The sequence below is a fragment of the Sander lucioperca genome, chromosome 19, assembly GCF_008315115.2.
Source record: "Sander lucioperca isolate FBNREF2018 chromosome 19, SLUC_FBN_1.2, whole genome shotgun sequence".
NCBI lineage: Eukaryota > Metazoa > Chordata > Actinopteri > Perciformes > Percidae > Sander > Sander lucioperca.
Genome location: NC_050191.1, coordinates 1852893 through 1869411, shown reverse-complemented (window position 1 = coordinate 1869411; position 16519 = coordinate 1852893). Strand labels below are relative to the sequence as shown.

General features: G+C 46.5%; 1 protein-coding gene across 1 annotated transcript in view; it reads left to right on the top strand.

The window, feature by feature from the left end:
* The first annotated feature begins 4984 nt into the window (after positions 1-4984).
* LOC116062348 (G-protein coupled receptor 37-like 1) overlaps positions 4985-16519 on the top strand; it is a 13465-nt gene continuing 1930 nt past the window's right edge. Inside the window, exon 1 of the mRNA XM_035995259.1 lies at positions 4985-6321. Coding sequence (XP_035851152.1) covers positions 5626-6321 — 696 coding nt within the window. The 5' untranslated portion in view covers positions 4985-5625. The remainder of the gene's footprint in view (positions 6322-16519) is intronic.

Here is a 16519-nt window from a genome sequence, read left to right as displayed (position 1 = left end):
ATTGTTTCTGCCCAAGCGGGTGCAATTCTTAGCAGGGATGCACAACATCAGCAAAGCAAGCTCTGGTCATGGCCGGGGGATGGGCCGCTGCTACCGGATGTGGGGCTCTCCGTGTCCCGCTGGAGCTCCGACTGCAGGTCGAGGTCGGCAGCGAAGCTTTCTGGCAAAAGCAATGTTGCTACGCTGGTCGATCCCAACTGATGACGGTCCGTCTGCGGCTGCAGGCCGTGGAGCTCACCGCCAGTGTTTTAGTTTGACTGTTAAAAAGTGTTTAGATAATTAAAAGGTATTTATTTAGAAGCGGGCTGGCTGCTAGTTAGCTAACGCTAGCATGCTATTCCACCAAGTTTCCATGCTACATAAATAAGCCGGACAGAGTTGTCCCTCATCAGGCGATAGAAACCCTGATTTTCCCGTTCTGTTAGCTCAGAGCTCCACAGCCTCAGTCCACAGGTACAAATTAGTTTTGCACCAAATGTATCGTCAAGAGTGTTGTGAAAGTCGAGGTGCAGATTGGCCACTTTGTGATGCGAGAGAGCACATATGTGAAGTTGCAGTGACAGATTCCAGAGGTTGTAATCACTGAGTTGTGGTTGTGATGGAAAATGAACCAGAGTAAAAAAAAAAGTATACGAGTAAATGTTGCATTATAAGTTTGCAGCTGTCATTGTGTTCATGTAAATATCAATCTACACATTTGTGAATATTTTTTCTGTAACTTCACATTCAGAATACAGGTGTGTGAACATTTTCTACAAGTGCAAATTTCAATTTACAAGTTCAGATTTTTTTTACAAGCTCTCATGTTTTTTTTCTTTGTATGACTTCAAATTCAGATCACATGTGTGTGAATATTTTTTACAAGTGCAAATTTTATTTTTACAAGTGCAAATTAAATTTTTACAAGTGCAAATTTTAACATACAAGTTCAGATTTTTTGTTCTGCAAGTTCTCACATTGTATTCTACAAGCTCTCCCTTTTTGCACCATATTTACCTTCATAGGAAAGAGTCTCGGTTCTGGAACCATACTCCTGGATAGGGGTTGGACTCTTTTCTTCTCCGGAGTTGCCCAGGGTGTGAGGCGCCGGGCGGGTGTGGGGATACTCACAAGTCCCCGGCTGAGCGCCGCTACGTTGGAGTTTACCCCGGTGGACGAGAGGGTCGCCTCCCTACACCTGCGGGTTGTGGGGGGGAAAACTCTGACTGTTGTTTGTGCGTATGCACCAAACAAGAGCTCGGAGTATTCGGCCTTCTTGGAGACCCTGAATGGAGTCCTGTATGGGGCTCCAGTAGGGGACTCCATAGTTCTGCTGGGGGACTTCAACGCGCACGTGGGCAATGATGGAGACACATGGAGAGGCGTGATTGGGAGGAACGGCCTCCCTGATCTAAACCAGAGTGGTTGTTTGTTGTTGGACTTCTGTGCTAGTCATGGATTGTCTATAACGAACACCATGTTCGAACATAGGGATGCTCATAAGTGTACTTGGTACCAGAGCACCCTAGGCCAAAGGTCAATGATCGATTTTATAATCGTTTCATCTGATCTGAGGCCGTATGTTTTGGACACTCGGGTGAAGAGAGGGGCAGAGCTGTCAACTGATCACCATCTGGTGGTGAGTTGGGTCAGAGGGTGGGGGAAGACTCTGGACAGACCTGGTAAACCCAAACGGGTAGTGCGGGTGAACTGGGAACGTCTGGAGGAGGCCCCTGTCCGACAGACTTTCAACTCACCCCTCCGGCGGAGCTTTTCGTGCATCCCTGTGGAGGCTGGGGGCATTGAACCCGAGTGGACAATGTTCAAAGTTTCCATTGCTGAAGCTGCGGCGGGGAGCTGTGGTCTTAGGGTCTTAGGTGCCTCAAGGGGCGGCAACCCACGAACACCGTGGTGGACATCGGTGGTCAGGGAAGCCGTCCGACTGAAGAAGGAGTCTTTCTGGGATATGTTATCCCAGGGGACTCCGGAGGCAGTTGCAAGGTACCGAAGGGCCCGAAGGGCTGCAGCCTCTGCCGTGAAAGAGGCAAAGCAGCGGGTGTGGGAGAAGTTCGGAGAAGACATGGAGAAGGACTTTCGGTCGGCACCAAGGTGCTTCTGGAAAACCGTTCGCCACCTCAGGAGGGGGAAGCGGGGAACCATCCAAGCTGTGTACAGTAAGGATGGGACGCTGCTGACCTCAACTGAGGAGGTAATAGGGCGGTGGAAGGAGCACTTTGAGGAACTCCTAAATCCGACTAATACGCCCTCTATGGTAGAGGCAGAGCTGGAGGATGATGGAGGATTGTCGTCAATTTCCCTGGTGGAAGTTGCTGAGGTAGTTAAACAACTCCACAGTGGCAAAGCCCCAGGGATTGATGAGATCCGTCCAGAAATGCTTAAAGCTCTGGGTGTGGAGGGGTTGTCTTGGTTGACACGCCTCTTCAACATTGCGTGGAAGTCGGGGACGGTGCCTAAGGAGTGGCAGACCGGGGTGGTGGTTCCCCTTTTCAAAAAGGGGGACCAGAGGGTGTGTGCCAATTACAGGGGTATCACACTTCTCAGCCTCCCCGGTAAAGTCTACTCCAAGGAGCTGGAAAGGAGGGTTCGGTCGATAGTCGAACCTCAGGTTGAAGAGGAACAATGCGGATTCCGTCCTGGTCGTGGAACAATGGACCAGATCTTTACTCTCGCAAGGATCCTGGAGGGAGCCTGGGAGTATGCCCAACCGGTCTACATGTGCTTTGTGGATCTGGAGAAGGCGTATGACCGGGTCCCCCGGGAGATACTGTGGGAGGTGCTGCGGGAGTACGGGGTGAGGGGGTCCCTTCTCAGGGCCATCCAATCTCTGTACGACCAAAGCGAGAGTTGTGTCCGGGTTCTCGGCAGTAAGTCGGACTCGTTTCAGGTGAGAGTTGGCCTCCGCCAGGGCTGCGCTTTGTCACCAATCCTGTTTGTAGTATTTATGGACAGGATATCGAGGCGTAGTCGGGGTGGAGAGGGGTTGCAGTTTGGTGAGCTGGGGATCTCATCGCTGCTTTTTGCAGATGATGTGGTCCTGATGGCATCGTCGGCCTGTGACCTTCAGCACTCACTGGATCGGTTCGCAGCTGAGTGTGAAGCGGCTGGGATGAGGATCAGCACCTCTAAATCTGAGGCCATGGTTCTCAGCAGGAAACCGATGGAGTGCCTTCTCCAGGTAGGGAATGAGTCTTTACCCCAAGTGAAGGAGTTCAAGTACCTTGGAGTCTTGTTCGCGAGTGAGGGAACAATGGAGCGGGAGATTGGTCGGAGAATCGGCGCAGCGGGTGCGGTATTACACTCAATTTATCGCACCGTTGTGACGAAAAGAGAGCTGAGCCAGAAGGCAAAGCTCTCAATCTACCGGTCAGTTTTCGTTCCTACCCTCACCTATGGTCATGAAGGCTGGGTCATGACCAAAAGAACGAGATCCAGGGTACAAGCGGCCGAAATGGGTTTCCTCAGGAGGGTGGCTGGCGTCTCCCTTAGAGATAGGGTGAGAAGCTCAGTCATCCGTGAGGAGCTCGGAGTAGAGCCGCTGCTCCTTCGCGTCGAAAGGAGCCAGTTGAGGTGGTTCGGGCATCTGGTAAGGATGCCCCCTGGGCACCTCCCTAGGGAGGTTTTCCAGGCACGTCCAGCTGGGAGGAGGCCTCGGGGAAGACCCAGGACTAGGTGGAGGGATTATATCTCCAACCTGGCCTGGGAACGCCTCGGGATCCCCCAGTCGGAGCTGGTTAATGTGGCTCGGGAAAGGGAAGTTTGGGGTCCCCTGCTGGAGCTGCTACCCCCGCGACCCGTTACCGGATAAGCGGAAGAAGATGGATGGATGGATGGAAAGAGACTTCACTGGTCTCCGTCCAGAGACACGGGATCTGTTGGTCCAGTTTATAGATGTCTATGGGAGAAACCAGACCCACGTGACGCGTTCGTCCAATCAGCTGCCGGTTTTCATTTTTTGGTGACAATCCAGATTAGCGCCGCCTGCTGTTATGGAGACATATTACGTCTCGTCTCTTCGGTGTTCTGAGGAACTTTTTGGACCAACTCAGGGAGACTGATCAGTCTGACTGGCTTTACTGCCGACGATCGGCCATCTGGTCGGTGTGTAAGCAGCTTTAGTCTCAGTGAGGTGCAAATGGGCTTCCTACTCACTCCAATGTATAATGATTATTCTATTTTTTATATATTGGGTAGCCTGTTGTACTTGAATAGAGATTTTGCACTGACACTATCTTGCACTATGATACCATTGCACCTTTCTGCATTTTTTTCCCACACCGCTCCTTTAAACCACCAAACTTTACTATAAGGGCACACTATTCATATCTTCCTTTGTATTTTTGTAGTATGTATGTGTGCATGGATGTCATATGTCATATATCTGTGTGCCTATGTGTTTGTATGTTGTGTATAAGCTATTGGACACCTTAATTTCCTTCGGGATAAAGAAAGTATCTCTATCTATCTCTATCTATCTATTCCCCTTGGATGCGATATTTGATGCTCTGGGTTCCCCTTGGCGTCATTTTTCAACAGGAAGGGTAAAACCTCTTAGTGAGGGTTAGGGGAGGATGGTGGGACGAAACGGGACAACAGGTCTTCTGGTTTCATCAGTATTCAAACTCAGCTCTGGTTCTCAGTGAAACCACCAGGGGGCAGCAGAACAGAGAGAGTTTAAATGTGTATAAGTTTGTGTGCGTGTGTGTACGTGTGTGTGTGTGTGTGTGTGTGTTTATGTGTGCGTGTGTATGTGTGTGTATGTGTGTGTGTGCGTGCATATGTGCATGCGTGCGTGTGTGTGAGAAACAGAGAGAGAGAGAGAGAGCAAAAGAAAGTATGCATGATTGTGCAGACAAATGTGTGTATTTGCGTGTGCCAACATTGTTTAAATACTTCTGTGTGTGTGTGTGTGTGTGCGTGTGTGTGTGTGTGTGTGTGTGTGTGTGTGTGTGTGTGCGTGTGAGTGTGTGTGTGTGTGTGTGTGTGTGTGTGTGTGTGTGTCCTGACAAAGGCTCCATCCAGCCGTGTTGCAGAGGGCTGCCTGTTCCCAGAGACCCTCAGAGCTCCAGGACTCCCAGTCTCTCTGCCGCCTGCAGCCCAGAAACAGCAGCCCCGGCACGGACGCACACACTTGCCTGCTCCCCTCCTCCTCTGGAGCTCCAACGCCTCCAACATTTGGATTAGTAATGGACAGAAGAAACAGTTTTAAAGTGGGAAACTTAGGAGTATTGCGAGTTTAATAAAGACGCAAGAAGAGAAAAGAGAAAACACCTTCATCCGTCCGGACTACAAACCGATTAAACATCTAGTAGAGGCCTCGTAAACGGTTGCCAACTTAACTTTACTGGCGTAATCTTTTCCTGGAATTGTCGACTTTTCGGAGGACTTCACAGAGGAACCGTGAGCTAGATCTGCAACCTACTGATCGGTAGGTTTCGGAGACTTTATCAACATTGGTTCGGTTGATCCTTCCTGAATATTTAGGGACTTCTTTCTTGGAAACATTGCTGGATTTTTGTGAAGCTCACCACACTTTTACACCGTTGTTTGTGAACAGTTTTGGTTTGAATATTTACAATTTAAAAAAAGGAAATCTGAATCTTCTGAATTTAATCTTTCACATTTAGAATGGGCATCATGTCGCCGTGCGTCGGCGTGTGTTTCTGTCTGTGTCTGCTGCTGTTTACGGACGCCAAAAGTGTCGGGAAACACGCCACAGACGGCCGGCTCGACGCCACAGACGAATCCTCCTCGCTCGTCAAAAAACTGAAACCCGTTTGGATCCCGAAGCATCTCGGCGCCCCTGAGATGCTAGATCTGGACGCGGAGTTGATGCAGCGCCAACGCCGTGGCGCCGAGGACGAGGAGCAACAGTCCACCTTCAGCCAGTCCTTCGAGAACGACTCGGTGACGACGCCGCGGGCCACCGAGTTCGCCAACGGCACAAAAGTGGGCGCGGCAGACAACGGTGATCACAATCAAGATGGCGGCGATGTTGGCGGAAATGTGTCCAGCCCTGGAGACAACGGCGCCCCGGGACTGTTCAACCCGTTCTATCCGCTGGAGGAGAGCTCGTACGCGGCCTACGCCGTGCTGTTCCTGGGCGGCCTGGTGCTCGCCGTGGGCGTGGTCGGGAACATGGCGCTCATGTGCATCGTCTGGAACAACTACTACATGCGCTCGGCGTGGAACTACCTGCTGGCCAGCATGGCCTTCTGGGACTTCCTGGTGCTGGTGCTCTGCCTCCCCGTGGTCGTCCTCAACCAGCTCTCCCATAGGAGGATCCTCGGTGACATCACCTGCCGCATGGTGCCGTACATGGAGGTGGGTGGAGCTACGGAAACTGCGGGAAAATAAGTGACAAAATGTCGAAAAAATAAGTGACAAAGTCGCTTTGACATTTGTCGTTTGTTTTCTGCCGTTTTTTCAGCTTTTTGTCGCCATTTTCAGCCATTTGTTGATTTTTGCGTCTATATTAGGGCTGTCAAACGATTAATTTTTTTTAATCGTGATTAATCGCTGAATTTATCACATGATTACAATTCTATTATTTTGCTTATTTTACTTTGTTTTTAAGTCCATATTAACAATGGAAAGCCATTCTTACCAGTGGATCTTGATTGGGAATCAAATGAATGCAAAGAAAGTGACTTTATGAACTTGATTTTAAGATTTCTAAGATGTGTTAGGAGGAAGTGGCAGCTTGATGAGAAGTAACGGTGCTGCAAAGGGTCAAAATAGTCGCCTTTTAGGCACCACGCAAAGCTGAGTGAAGTGTAAAATAAATTAATAAATGCAGTTTTTTTTTTTTCTTGCCTTGTATCAGCATTCTCATTGTTACTAGTAATACTACTGTCATTACTTATAATTATTACTATTTGTTTGGGTCTTGAGTTATAACTGCAACTGCCATTACTACTCTGTCTTTAGTTCCTTTCCTGAGCCACGCAGGGTTGGGTTAGGAGGGTTAAAAAAAATGTTAAAATGACCTAGTCTTTTGTTACACCCTTGTGTTATCACTTCTTTTATAAAAATGTCAATAAAGAAATTGTAAAAAAAACCAAAAAAAACAATTAATAAATTAAATTTGCGATTAAAAAAAATTAATCGCATCGCGTTGGCCCTTAATCACATCACGATTAACGTGTTAACGCTGACAGCCCTCGTCTATAGTCACGTTACTAACAGTGTATCGATCAATAGAATATTTATTTAGAATTAGAGAACGTTACGTAATGTTCAGCAGGTTTTGTAGTAGTACCAAGTAGTACTTGGTTAGAGTTGTATCGGGTGAAGTACTTTCCTTTGTGTCGTCTTTCCGTCGACCGGCAACGTTTTATTTTTCTTTACTTTTTTTTTCCAACGTTTTCCCCAAAAGTTTTTAAAAGAATTTTTTTGTCACTTCTTACCGATGTTTTTGTCACATTTTTCCTGCGCTTTTTTTTGACGTTTTTTGGTTGTTTTTTCCCCACGTTTTTTTAAGCTATTTACGACATTTTTGTCACTCTTTTCAACTTTCTTTTATAAAAAAGATTTTATTTAATTAATTAAATTCTCCAAATGCTTTCCCCAATTTTTTTGTCACTTTTTTCGACTTTTTTTCCAATTTCTTTGTTGATTTTTCGGAACTTTTTTTGACGTTTTTGTCTTTTCAACGTTCTTTTATAATTTTTTTCTCCAAATGCTATAAAATTGAATTAAACACCCAAATTCAATGAAAGTACTGAGCTGATCTTTTATTTTACTTGTGAAGAGTAACGGTTACATGAAACCATCCACGTTATGTTTTTACAATTTGGTTGAAAGAAACCCAAATTTCTGATACAGAAACTTTTTGAATATGAGTCAAATTAGACCCCAAGGACAACACAAGGGTTAAATGATGCATGTTAACCCAGGCTTGGAGCCACTAACTGGGGCTTGGGAGGGAGCATGGGGCCCTGGAGCACGTTAACCCAGGCTTGGAGCCACTTACTGGGGCTCGGGAGGGAGCATGGGGCCCTGGAGCACGTTAACCCAGGCTTGGAGCCACTTACTGGGGCTCGGGAGGGAGCATGGGGGCCCTGGAGCACGTTAACCCAGGCTTGGAGCCACTTACTGGGGCTTGGGAGGGAGCATGGGGGCCCTGGAGCATGTTAACCCAGGCTTGGAGCCACTAACTGGGGCTTGGGAGGGAGCATGGGGCCCTGGAGCATGTTAACCCAGGCTTGGAGCCACTAACTGGGGCTCGGGAGGGAGCATGGGGCCCTGGAGCACGTTAACCCAGGCTTGGAGCCACTTACTGGGGCTCGGGAGGGAGCATGGGGGCCCTGGAGCACGTTAACCCAGGCTTGGAGCCACTTACTGGGGCTTGGGAGGGAGCATGGGGGCCCTGGAGCATGTTAACCCAGGCTTGGAGCCACTAACTGGGGCTTGGGAGGGAGCATGGGGCCCTGGAGCATGTTAACCCAGGCTTGGAGCCACTAACTGGGGCTTGGGAGGGAGCATGGGGGCCTGGAGGTACTTTTAAAGTGCCAACACAACTAACACTGCACAGTTGACTTCTAAACTAACTCCAGTTAACTTATCGGGAACTTTTACATCTGTGTTGAGATCCATCCGACTGGTGGAGCGATCGCTCTCGCAGTTTTTCCGAAAAAACCAAACGGACCCAGCGGAGACTGAAGCTGAGGCTCGGTTGCCGTGGTGATCAGTTGCTATGTCTGCTGGAACGTCCTGCTGCTGCTTTCATAGTCAGACAGGAACAAATTTGGGGGTGAAAGTGTGTTTGTATGATCTGTAAAACCCGTGTCTTGGGGGGGGGGTAACATTTTGGTTTTTAAAGGCCCAGTGTGTAGCGTGTTTAGTTGTTCATTATCTAAATCTGTGTTGCCCGTTCACAAACTTGTCCTTTTTCATGAATATTTACCTCCACCATCAATTCACAGTATTCCTTTTGGCTTGAAATTTAACATTTGAGTTTGCATGAACTGGAGTAGACGCTCCATATTCATGTGTGTGTGTGTGTGTGTGTGTGTGTGTGTGTCTTTGTGTGTGTGTGTGTATGTGTGTGTCTGTGTATGTGTGTGTGTGTGTGTGTCTGTGTATGTGTGTGTGTGTGTGTGTGTGTGTTTCTGTGTGTGTGTGTGTGTCTGTGTGTGTATGTATGTGTGTGTGTGTGTGTGTGTGTGTGTGTTTGTGCGTCTGTGTGTGTGTGTGTGTGTGTGTGTGTGTTTGTGCGTCTGTGTGTGTGTGTGTATGCCTGTGTGTGTGTGTGTGTGTGTGTATATGCCTGTGTGTGTGTGTGTGTGTGTGTATATGCCTGTGTGTGTGTGTGTGTGTGTGTGTGTATATGCCTGTGTGTGTGTGTGTGTGTGTATATGCCTGTGTGTGTGTGTGTGTGTGTGTATATGCCTGTGTGTGTGTGTGTGTGTGTGTGTGTGTGTGTGTGTGTATATGCCTGTGTGTGTGTGTGTATATGCCTGTGTGTGTGTGTGTGTGTGTGTGTGTGTGTGTGTATATGCCTGTGTGTGTGTGTGTGTGTGTGTGTGTGTGTATATGCCTGTGTGTGTGTGTGTGTGTGTAGCTGTAATACGTACTCTGAACTGCGTGGTGTGAGAGAGTTGATTGATATATGATCTCAGCTCTAGATGGGAGAAACTTCCAAACATTGGACCTTTAAGCGTTTGAGATTTGAGCCCAAAGTGATCTCGGTCAGTCGTGTATAAAGTACTTGAAAGCAATACTTTAGTAAAAGTACAAGTATGTTACCAGAACATGACTTTGGTAGAAGTTAAAGTCTCCTTTTAGAATATTACCGCAGTAAAAGTCTTCTTAAAAGTATGTGATATTCAGCCGTGTGTAACGGTATCTTCATCACCACTGTCGTCGGGGTGGTCATCCTCTGTTACCATGGCAGCAGAGCCTGCATCAGGTGTTTCCATGACGCTATCAGTCATTACGCTTCCTCCTCCTCTTCTGTAGTTTTGGCCTATGGTTGTTGTTTTTACCGCTTGGCAACAAACAGGCATCACGTCACCAACGGGGAGGAGCAGTAGCAATCTAGGAGCAATGCTTTTATTTTGTAGTAACGAGTAACTAAGATGCTTCGGGGAAATGTAGTGAAGTAAAAGTATACATTTTATTTAGGAAATGTAGTAGCCTGGGGAAGCTTCATTCACAGCCCATTTCCAACGGGGCATTTTTGTCACTTTTTTCAACATTTTTGTCACTTTTTCTGATGTTTTTGTTGATTTTTTTCTGGGCTTTTTGACGTTTTTTTGGTTATTTTTCCCCCACGTTTTTCAAACTTTTTCCGACATTTTTGTCACATCTTTTTTCAAATCCTATAAAATTGAATCAAACACCCAAATTCAGTGAAAGTAGTGAACTGATCCTTTATTTTATTGGGAACAGCGTTGTATGGAGCCATCCACGTTATTTTATTTTGACAATTTGGTTAAAGAAAACCCCAAAAATGGGTCAAATTTGACCCGAGGACAACAGAAGTAAAGAGACGTGGAGCTCGTCCCTCTGATTTAATGCAGACACAAACACTGAGTGAGTCTGGGCCAGCAACACGACATCATGACTTCACGTAAACGTACACGCCAACTTTCTTAAGCCAAGTGGCGTCTTATCTGTAAATAATAATAATAATACATTTAATTTATAATGCACCTTTCATCAAAGATCTCAAAGTGCTACAGGTTAGAAACAAAAAAGATAAGCAGTTTAAAATACAAAAAAGAAAAGAAAAAATATATATATCTGTACGCTTTTTCAGCTATTTGCGTGTATGTCTACGCTGTATACAGCGGACGTGAACATACACGCCACGTGGCGTGTTATCGCGAGAAGAAAGCTACGGTTGGGTTTAGGAAACGTGCCACGCGGGACCCGATCCCCGGTCTCCTGGGTGAAAGTCCCGTGTTTGACCCATCCTCCACTTTCATACTATCGCAAGGTAATGTAAGTCAATGGAGGCCAAACGGCGTTGATAAACACGCTGAAAAGAGAGTATGTGTCTTGATATCACGCCAATAATGGCGTACGAACTGAGATCAGTCTGGTGTCAGAGTGTTGAGCGACCAGCTGACTGTGTGTCACAGCGTAGTATCCCCAAGTACAGCCCGGTTAATCTATTGATACGTGTTCACGGGGACGTTTTTCTCGTTTTTTACGTGGTGGCCAGCACGAAAATGTGAAGTAATGTATTTCAATGGGAAGCATATTTCGTGGCTACAGCACAAAAATGGTAGGGAGTAGTATAAAGAGCCGAAAATCCGGGGGGGTGGATGGGTCAAACATCACGGGACTTTCACCCTGGCGAGCAGGGATCGCGTCCCGTGTGTGGCGTTTAGTTTCCTGTAGTGTTTTTCCTAAACCCAACCTCCGCCATCCCGTTACTGTGGCGCGTCCCCAGCGGGCCGCCTCACGGCCGCCTCGCAACCACCTCCCTGCTTATGGAGCGTCCTTTTCCCAAGAAAATAACGTGACATTTACACGTAAAAAACGAGAAAAACGTGCCCGTGAACACGTATCAATAGATTAAAAATAACGTGACATTTACACAAACTGCCGTGAGACTGGGTTGCCAAGTAATAATAATTACACCTTTTTACATTACATTACATAACATTTTGCAAAAACAAAGTACAAAGTGCTTTAAATTCACTTAAAAAGAGCAAATGACAGATAAGCAACAGACAAACTAATCATAAAATCACTAAAAAGAAAGTCTAAAACTTAAAGGAAGACGATGTGTCTTACACGTGATAGCAGGTATACGCAGGTATACGCAGGTATACGCGGTATACGCAGTATACGCGGTATATGCAGGTATACGCAGTATACCCACTAAGAAAGCTCCAGGACTTGCATATACCATAACATACTTTGCATTGTAATTTTGATGTATTTTGAATAGTCATCTGTGTTTTTCTTCTTAACGTAGGCTAAATAAAGGGATTTCCACCGTAAATTGGTGCATAAAAGTCGTTGATGCTCAAAACTTCCCCGGGGGAGGACACCCAGACCCCCCACTATGAAATGCCCCCCCCAAAAGGCCCATTCTGGCCCATATATACAGTATAGGCCCATACATATACAGTACAGTATACCCACTACAATACATTAGACTACCCCACTGCTTACATCAGATACTTCCCTGAGTGTAGTGTGTACATTGTGTGTACATTTCGACATTTGTATCACAGTATTTTTACTAAAAGTTTAGCATGGCTCCACGATATTATTCAATCACGTTACGTGAAGGAGAATACTGAAACTGTTACAGAATCTAAACTAGTTTTAATTGTGAAAACTGCAAAGTAGTAAAATAAACTTAAATCAAATGAATGAACATACCAACAACTTTAACATTACTTCATTTTTAAAGGACCACGCCGACTTATTGGGACATTGTCTTATTCCCCGTATCCCCAGAGTTAGATAAGTCCATACATACCCTTCTCATCTCCGTGCGTGCTGTAACGCTGTCTGACGCCCCCAGCATTAGCTTAGCCTAGCACAGATCATGCAGGTGAATGGTTCCAGTAATCCTACTGCTCCGAATCGTGACAAAAGTGACAAAATAACACCAACATGTTCCTATTTACATGTTGTGATTTGTAGAGTCACAGCGTGTACAAATAACAACGTAACATGAGACACAGCCATCTTCTAACCGTAAACATACCGGGAACTATATTCTCAGACAGCGTTACAACACGCACGGAGATGAGAAGGGTATGTATGGACTTATCTAACTCTGGGGGTTACGGGGAATAAGACAAAGTCCCAATAAGTCGGCGTGTTCCTTTAACACACGATAGTTAACGGGTCCTTTTACTCTGCCCACAGCGCTGTTACGAAACTCTCATCATATGAGGAATAAATACCGGTATACGGCCCAGCAATACATGTATATATAATACATTTGTATAGTTAGGCCGGTTACACACTGGATGCGTCGCACGAGCGTGTTAGCCGCGTGGCGTGTCCGTTTATATTTCGGCTCCCATGGTAACAGGTTAGAGCTTATACACTGCCTGCGTGAGACGCGTCCCTGCTAGAAATAGAACCGACGCCTATTTTTCACGCGAGACGCGAGCGTGTTGGAAGCGTTTCCAGGCAACATAGAATAGGAAAATATGTTTATATGTCATTTAGACACGAATGCATATTAATAAATAACATCTTGATGTTTGAAAGTCTCGAGGTTTTGACATCAGTGTAGATATAAATGTAATAAAAAATTTCAGAGAAAAGATTTTCAAATATTGCACCTGTCATACAGAACGAAATATTCTGTAACATATTTTGCAGTCAATACTGCCGACGTTGTCTTACTTTAATCAGATCAGTAGCTATATATTAATGTTTAACAACTCTCTCCCCGTAGGTGGAACAAGCCGATATATAAAGGGAAGGATAGGCTACAATAACAACGTAGTGTGTGTTCTGAGTGACGGTCCAACATCAGAGAGGCTCTATAGGCTCTTTACAGCTACACTAAGTTGTTAGAAACAGACAGCCCACTTACCATTTGTCAGAGTTTGAATCTGTCAGCGCTACGAAAATATAAATATATATAAAAATATATATAAAGTGCCTTGAACTTTTCGACCTTTTGCCATATTTCAGGCTTCAAACATAAAGATATAAAAATGTAATTTTTTGTGAAGAATCAACAACAAGTGGGACACAATCATGAAGTGGAATGAAATTTATTGGATATTTCAAACTTTTTTAACAAATAAAAAACTGAAAAATTGGGCGTGCAAAATTATTCAGCCCCCTTTAAGTTAATACTTTGTAGCGCCACCTTTTGCTAAGATTACAGCTGTAAGTCTCTTGGGGTATGTCTCTATCAGTTTTGCACATCGAGAGACTTTTTTGCCCATTCCTCCTTTCAGAACAGCTGGAGCTCAGTGAGGTTGGATGGAGAGCGTTTGTGAACAGCAGTTTTCAGTTCTTTCCACAGATTCTCGATTGGATTCAGGTCTGGACTTTGACTTGGCCATTCCAACACCTGGATATGTTTATTTGTGAACCATTCCATTGTAGATTTTGCTTTATGTTTTGGATCATTGTCTTGTTGGAAGACTAATCTCCGTCCCAGTCTCAGGTCTTTTGCAGACTCCATCAGGTTTTCTTCCAGAATGGTCCTGTATTTGGCTCCATCCATCTTCCCATCCATTCTAACCAGCTTCCCTGTCCCTGCTGAAGAAAAGCAGGCCCAAACCATGATGCTGCCACCACCATGTTTGACAGTGGGGATGGTGTGTTCAGGGTGATGAGCTGTGTTGCTTTTACGCCAAACATAACGTTTTGCATTGTTGCCAAAAAGTTAGATTTTGGTTTCATCTGACCAGAGCACCTTCTTCCACATGTTTGCTGTGTCTCCCAGGTGGCTTGTGGCAAACTTTAAACTACACTTTTTATGGATATCTTTAAGAAATGGCTTTCTTCTCGCCACTCTTCCATAAAGGCCAGATTTGTGCAGTATACGACTGATTGTTGTCCTATGGACAGAGTCTCCCACCTCAGCTGTAGATCTCTGCAGTTCATCCAGAGTGATCATGGGCCTCTTGGCTGCATCTCTGATCAGTCTTCTCCTTGTATGAGCTGAAAGTTTAGAGGGACGGCCGGGTCTTCGGAGATTTGCAGTGGTCTGATACTCCTTCCATTTCAATATTATCGCTTGCACAGTGCTCCTTGGGATGTTTAAAGCTTGGGAAATCTTTTTGTATCCAAATCCGGTTTTAAACTTCTCCACAACAGTATCTCGGACCTGCCTGGCGTGTTCCTTGTTCTTCATGATGCTCTCTGCGCTTTAAACGGACCTCTGAGACTATCACAGAGCAGGTGCATTTATACGGAGACTTGATTACACACAGGTGGATTCTATTTATCATCATTAGTCATTTAGGTCAACGTTGGATCATTCAGAGATCCTCACTGAACTTCTGGAGAGTGTTTGCTGCACTGAAAGTAAAGGGGCCGAATAATTTTGCACGCCCAATTTTTCAGTTTTTCTATTTGTTAAAAAAGTTTGAAATATCCAATAAATTTCGTTCCACTTCATGAATGTGTCCCACTTGTTGTTGATTCTTCACAAAAAATTACATTTTTATATCTTTATGTTTGAAGCCTGAAATGTGGCAAAAGGCCGAAAAGTTCAAGGGGGCCGACCTTGGTGTGTGTGTAAGATAATCTCTGGTGGATCCCCAGACCCCCAGACCCCAGACCCCAGACCACCAGACCACCAGACCCCAGACCACCAGACCCTCAGACCCCCAGACCGCCAGACCCCTAGACCCCGGAGCCCCAGACCCCGGAGGCCCAGACCCTCAGACCCTCAGACCCCGGAGCCCCAGACCCCGGAGCCCCAGACCAACAACCCCCAGACCACAGACCCCCAGACCTCCAGACCCCGGAGCCCCAGACCCACAACCCCCAGACCACAGACCCCCAGACCCACAACCCCCAGATCCCAGATCCCAGACCCCGGACCCCCAGACCTCCAGACCCCGGAGCCCCAGATCCACAACCCCCAGACCACAGACCCCCAGACCCACAACCCCCAGACCCCAGACCCCCAGACCCTCAGACCCCGGAGCCCCAGACCAACAACCCCCAGACCACAGACCCCCAGACCTCCAGACCCCGGAGCCCCAGACCCACAACCCCCAGACCACAGACCCCCAGACCCACAACCCCCAGATCCCAGACCCCGGACCCCCAGACCCCCAGACCCCCAGACCCCCAGACCCTGGAGCCCCAGACCAACAACCCCCAGACTCCCAGACCCCCAGACCCCGGACCCCCAGACCCCCAGGCCCCCAGACCCCAGACCCCGGAGCCCCAGACCAACAACCCCCAGACCACAGGCCCCGGACCCCCAGACCCACAACCCCCAGACCCCCAGACCACAGACCCCCAGATCGCCAGACCCCAGGCCCCCAGACCCCAGACACCCAGACCCCAGACACCCAGACCCCCAGACCTCCAGACCCCCAGACCCCAGGCATCATAAGTCACCAAACAAATCTGGAGGAAAAACCTTGGGTTAGGGTTGCCAGGCCAGTTATGATTAGGCCAAATGATAGATAGATAGATACCGTATTCATCCCAAAGGAAATTTTAGGATCCAGTAGCTTAGACAACCATAACACAACAAACACATATACACACATATATAAGAATACAAATTAAAATTAAAATCACTCACAGAAATGCAATGACCATGATAAGGTGCTATGGTAGAGTGTGTGCAATGGTGGTAGTGCAGGGATTGAACAGTGTAGTAGATAATTATTAAATATTAACTATGACTATGAAATATTAATATCATAATCATCATTATATATACTGTCTATGGATGAAGCCACAATGAAACCACAGTTTTTGCAAGTTCCCGCAATTTCATCGCATAAAAATGCATAAACATCCCGCATATTCCATCGCATTTTTTAAGAAAACGTGCCGCATAATCAAGGATTTTAGCCCAAAACAATCACAAAAAAACATTTTTCTG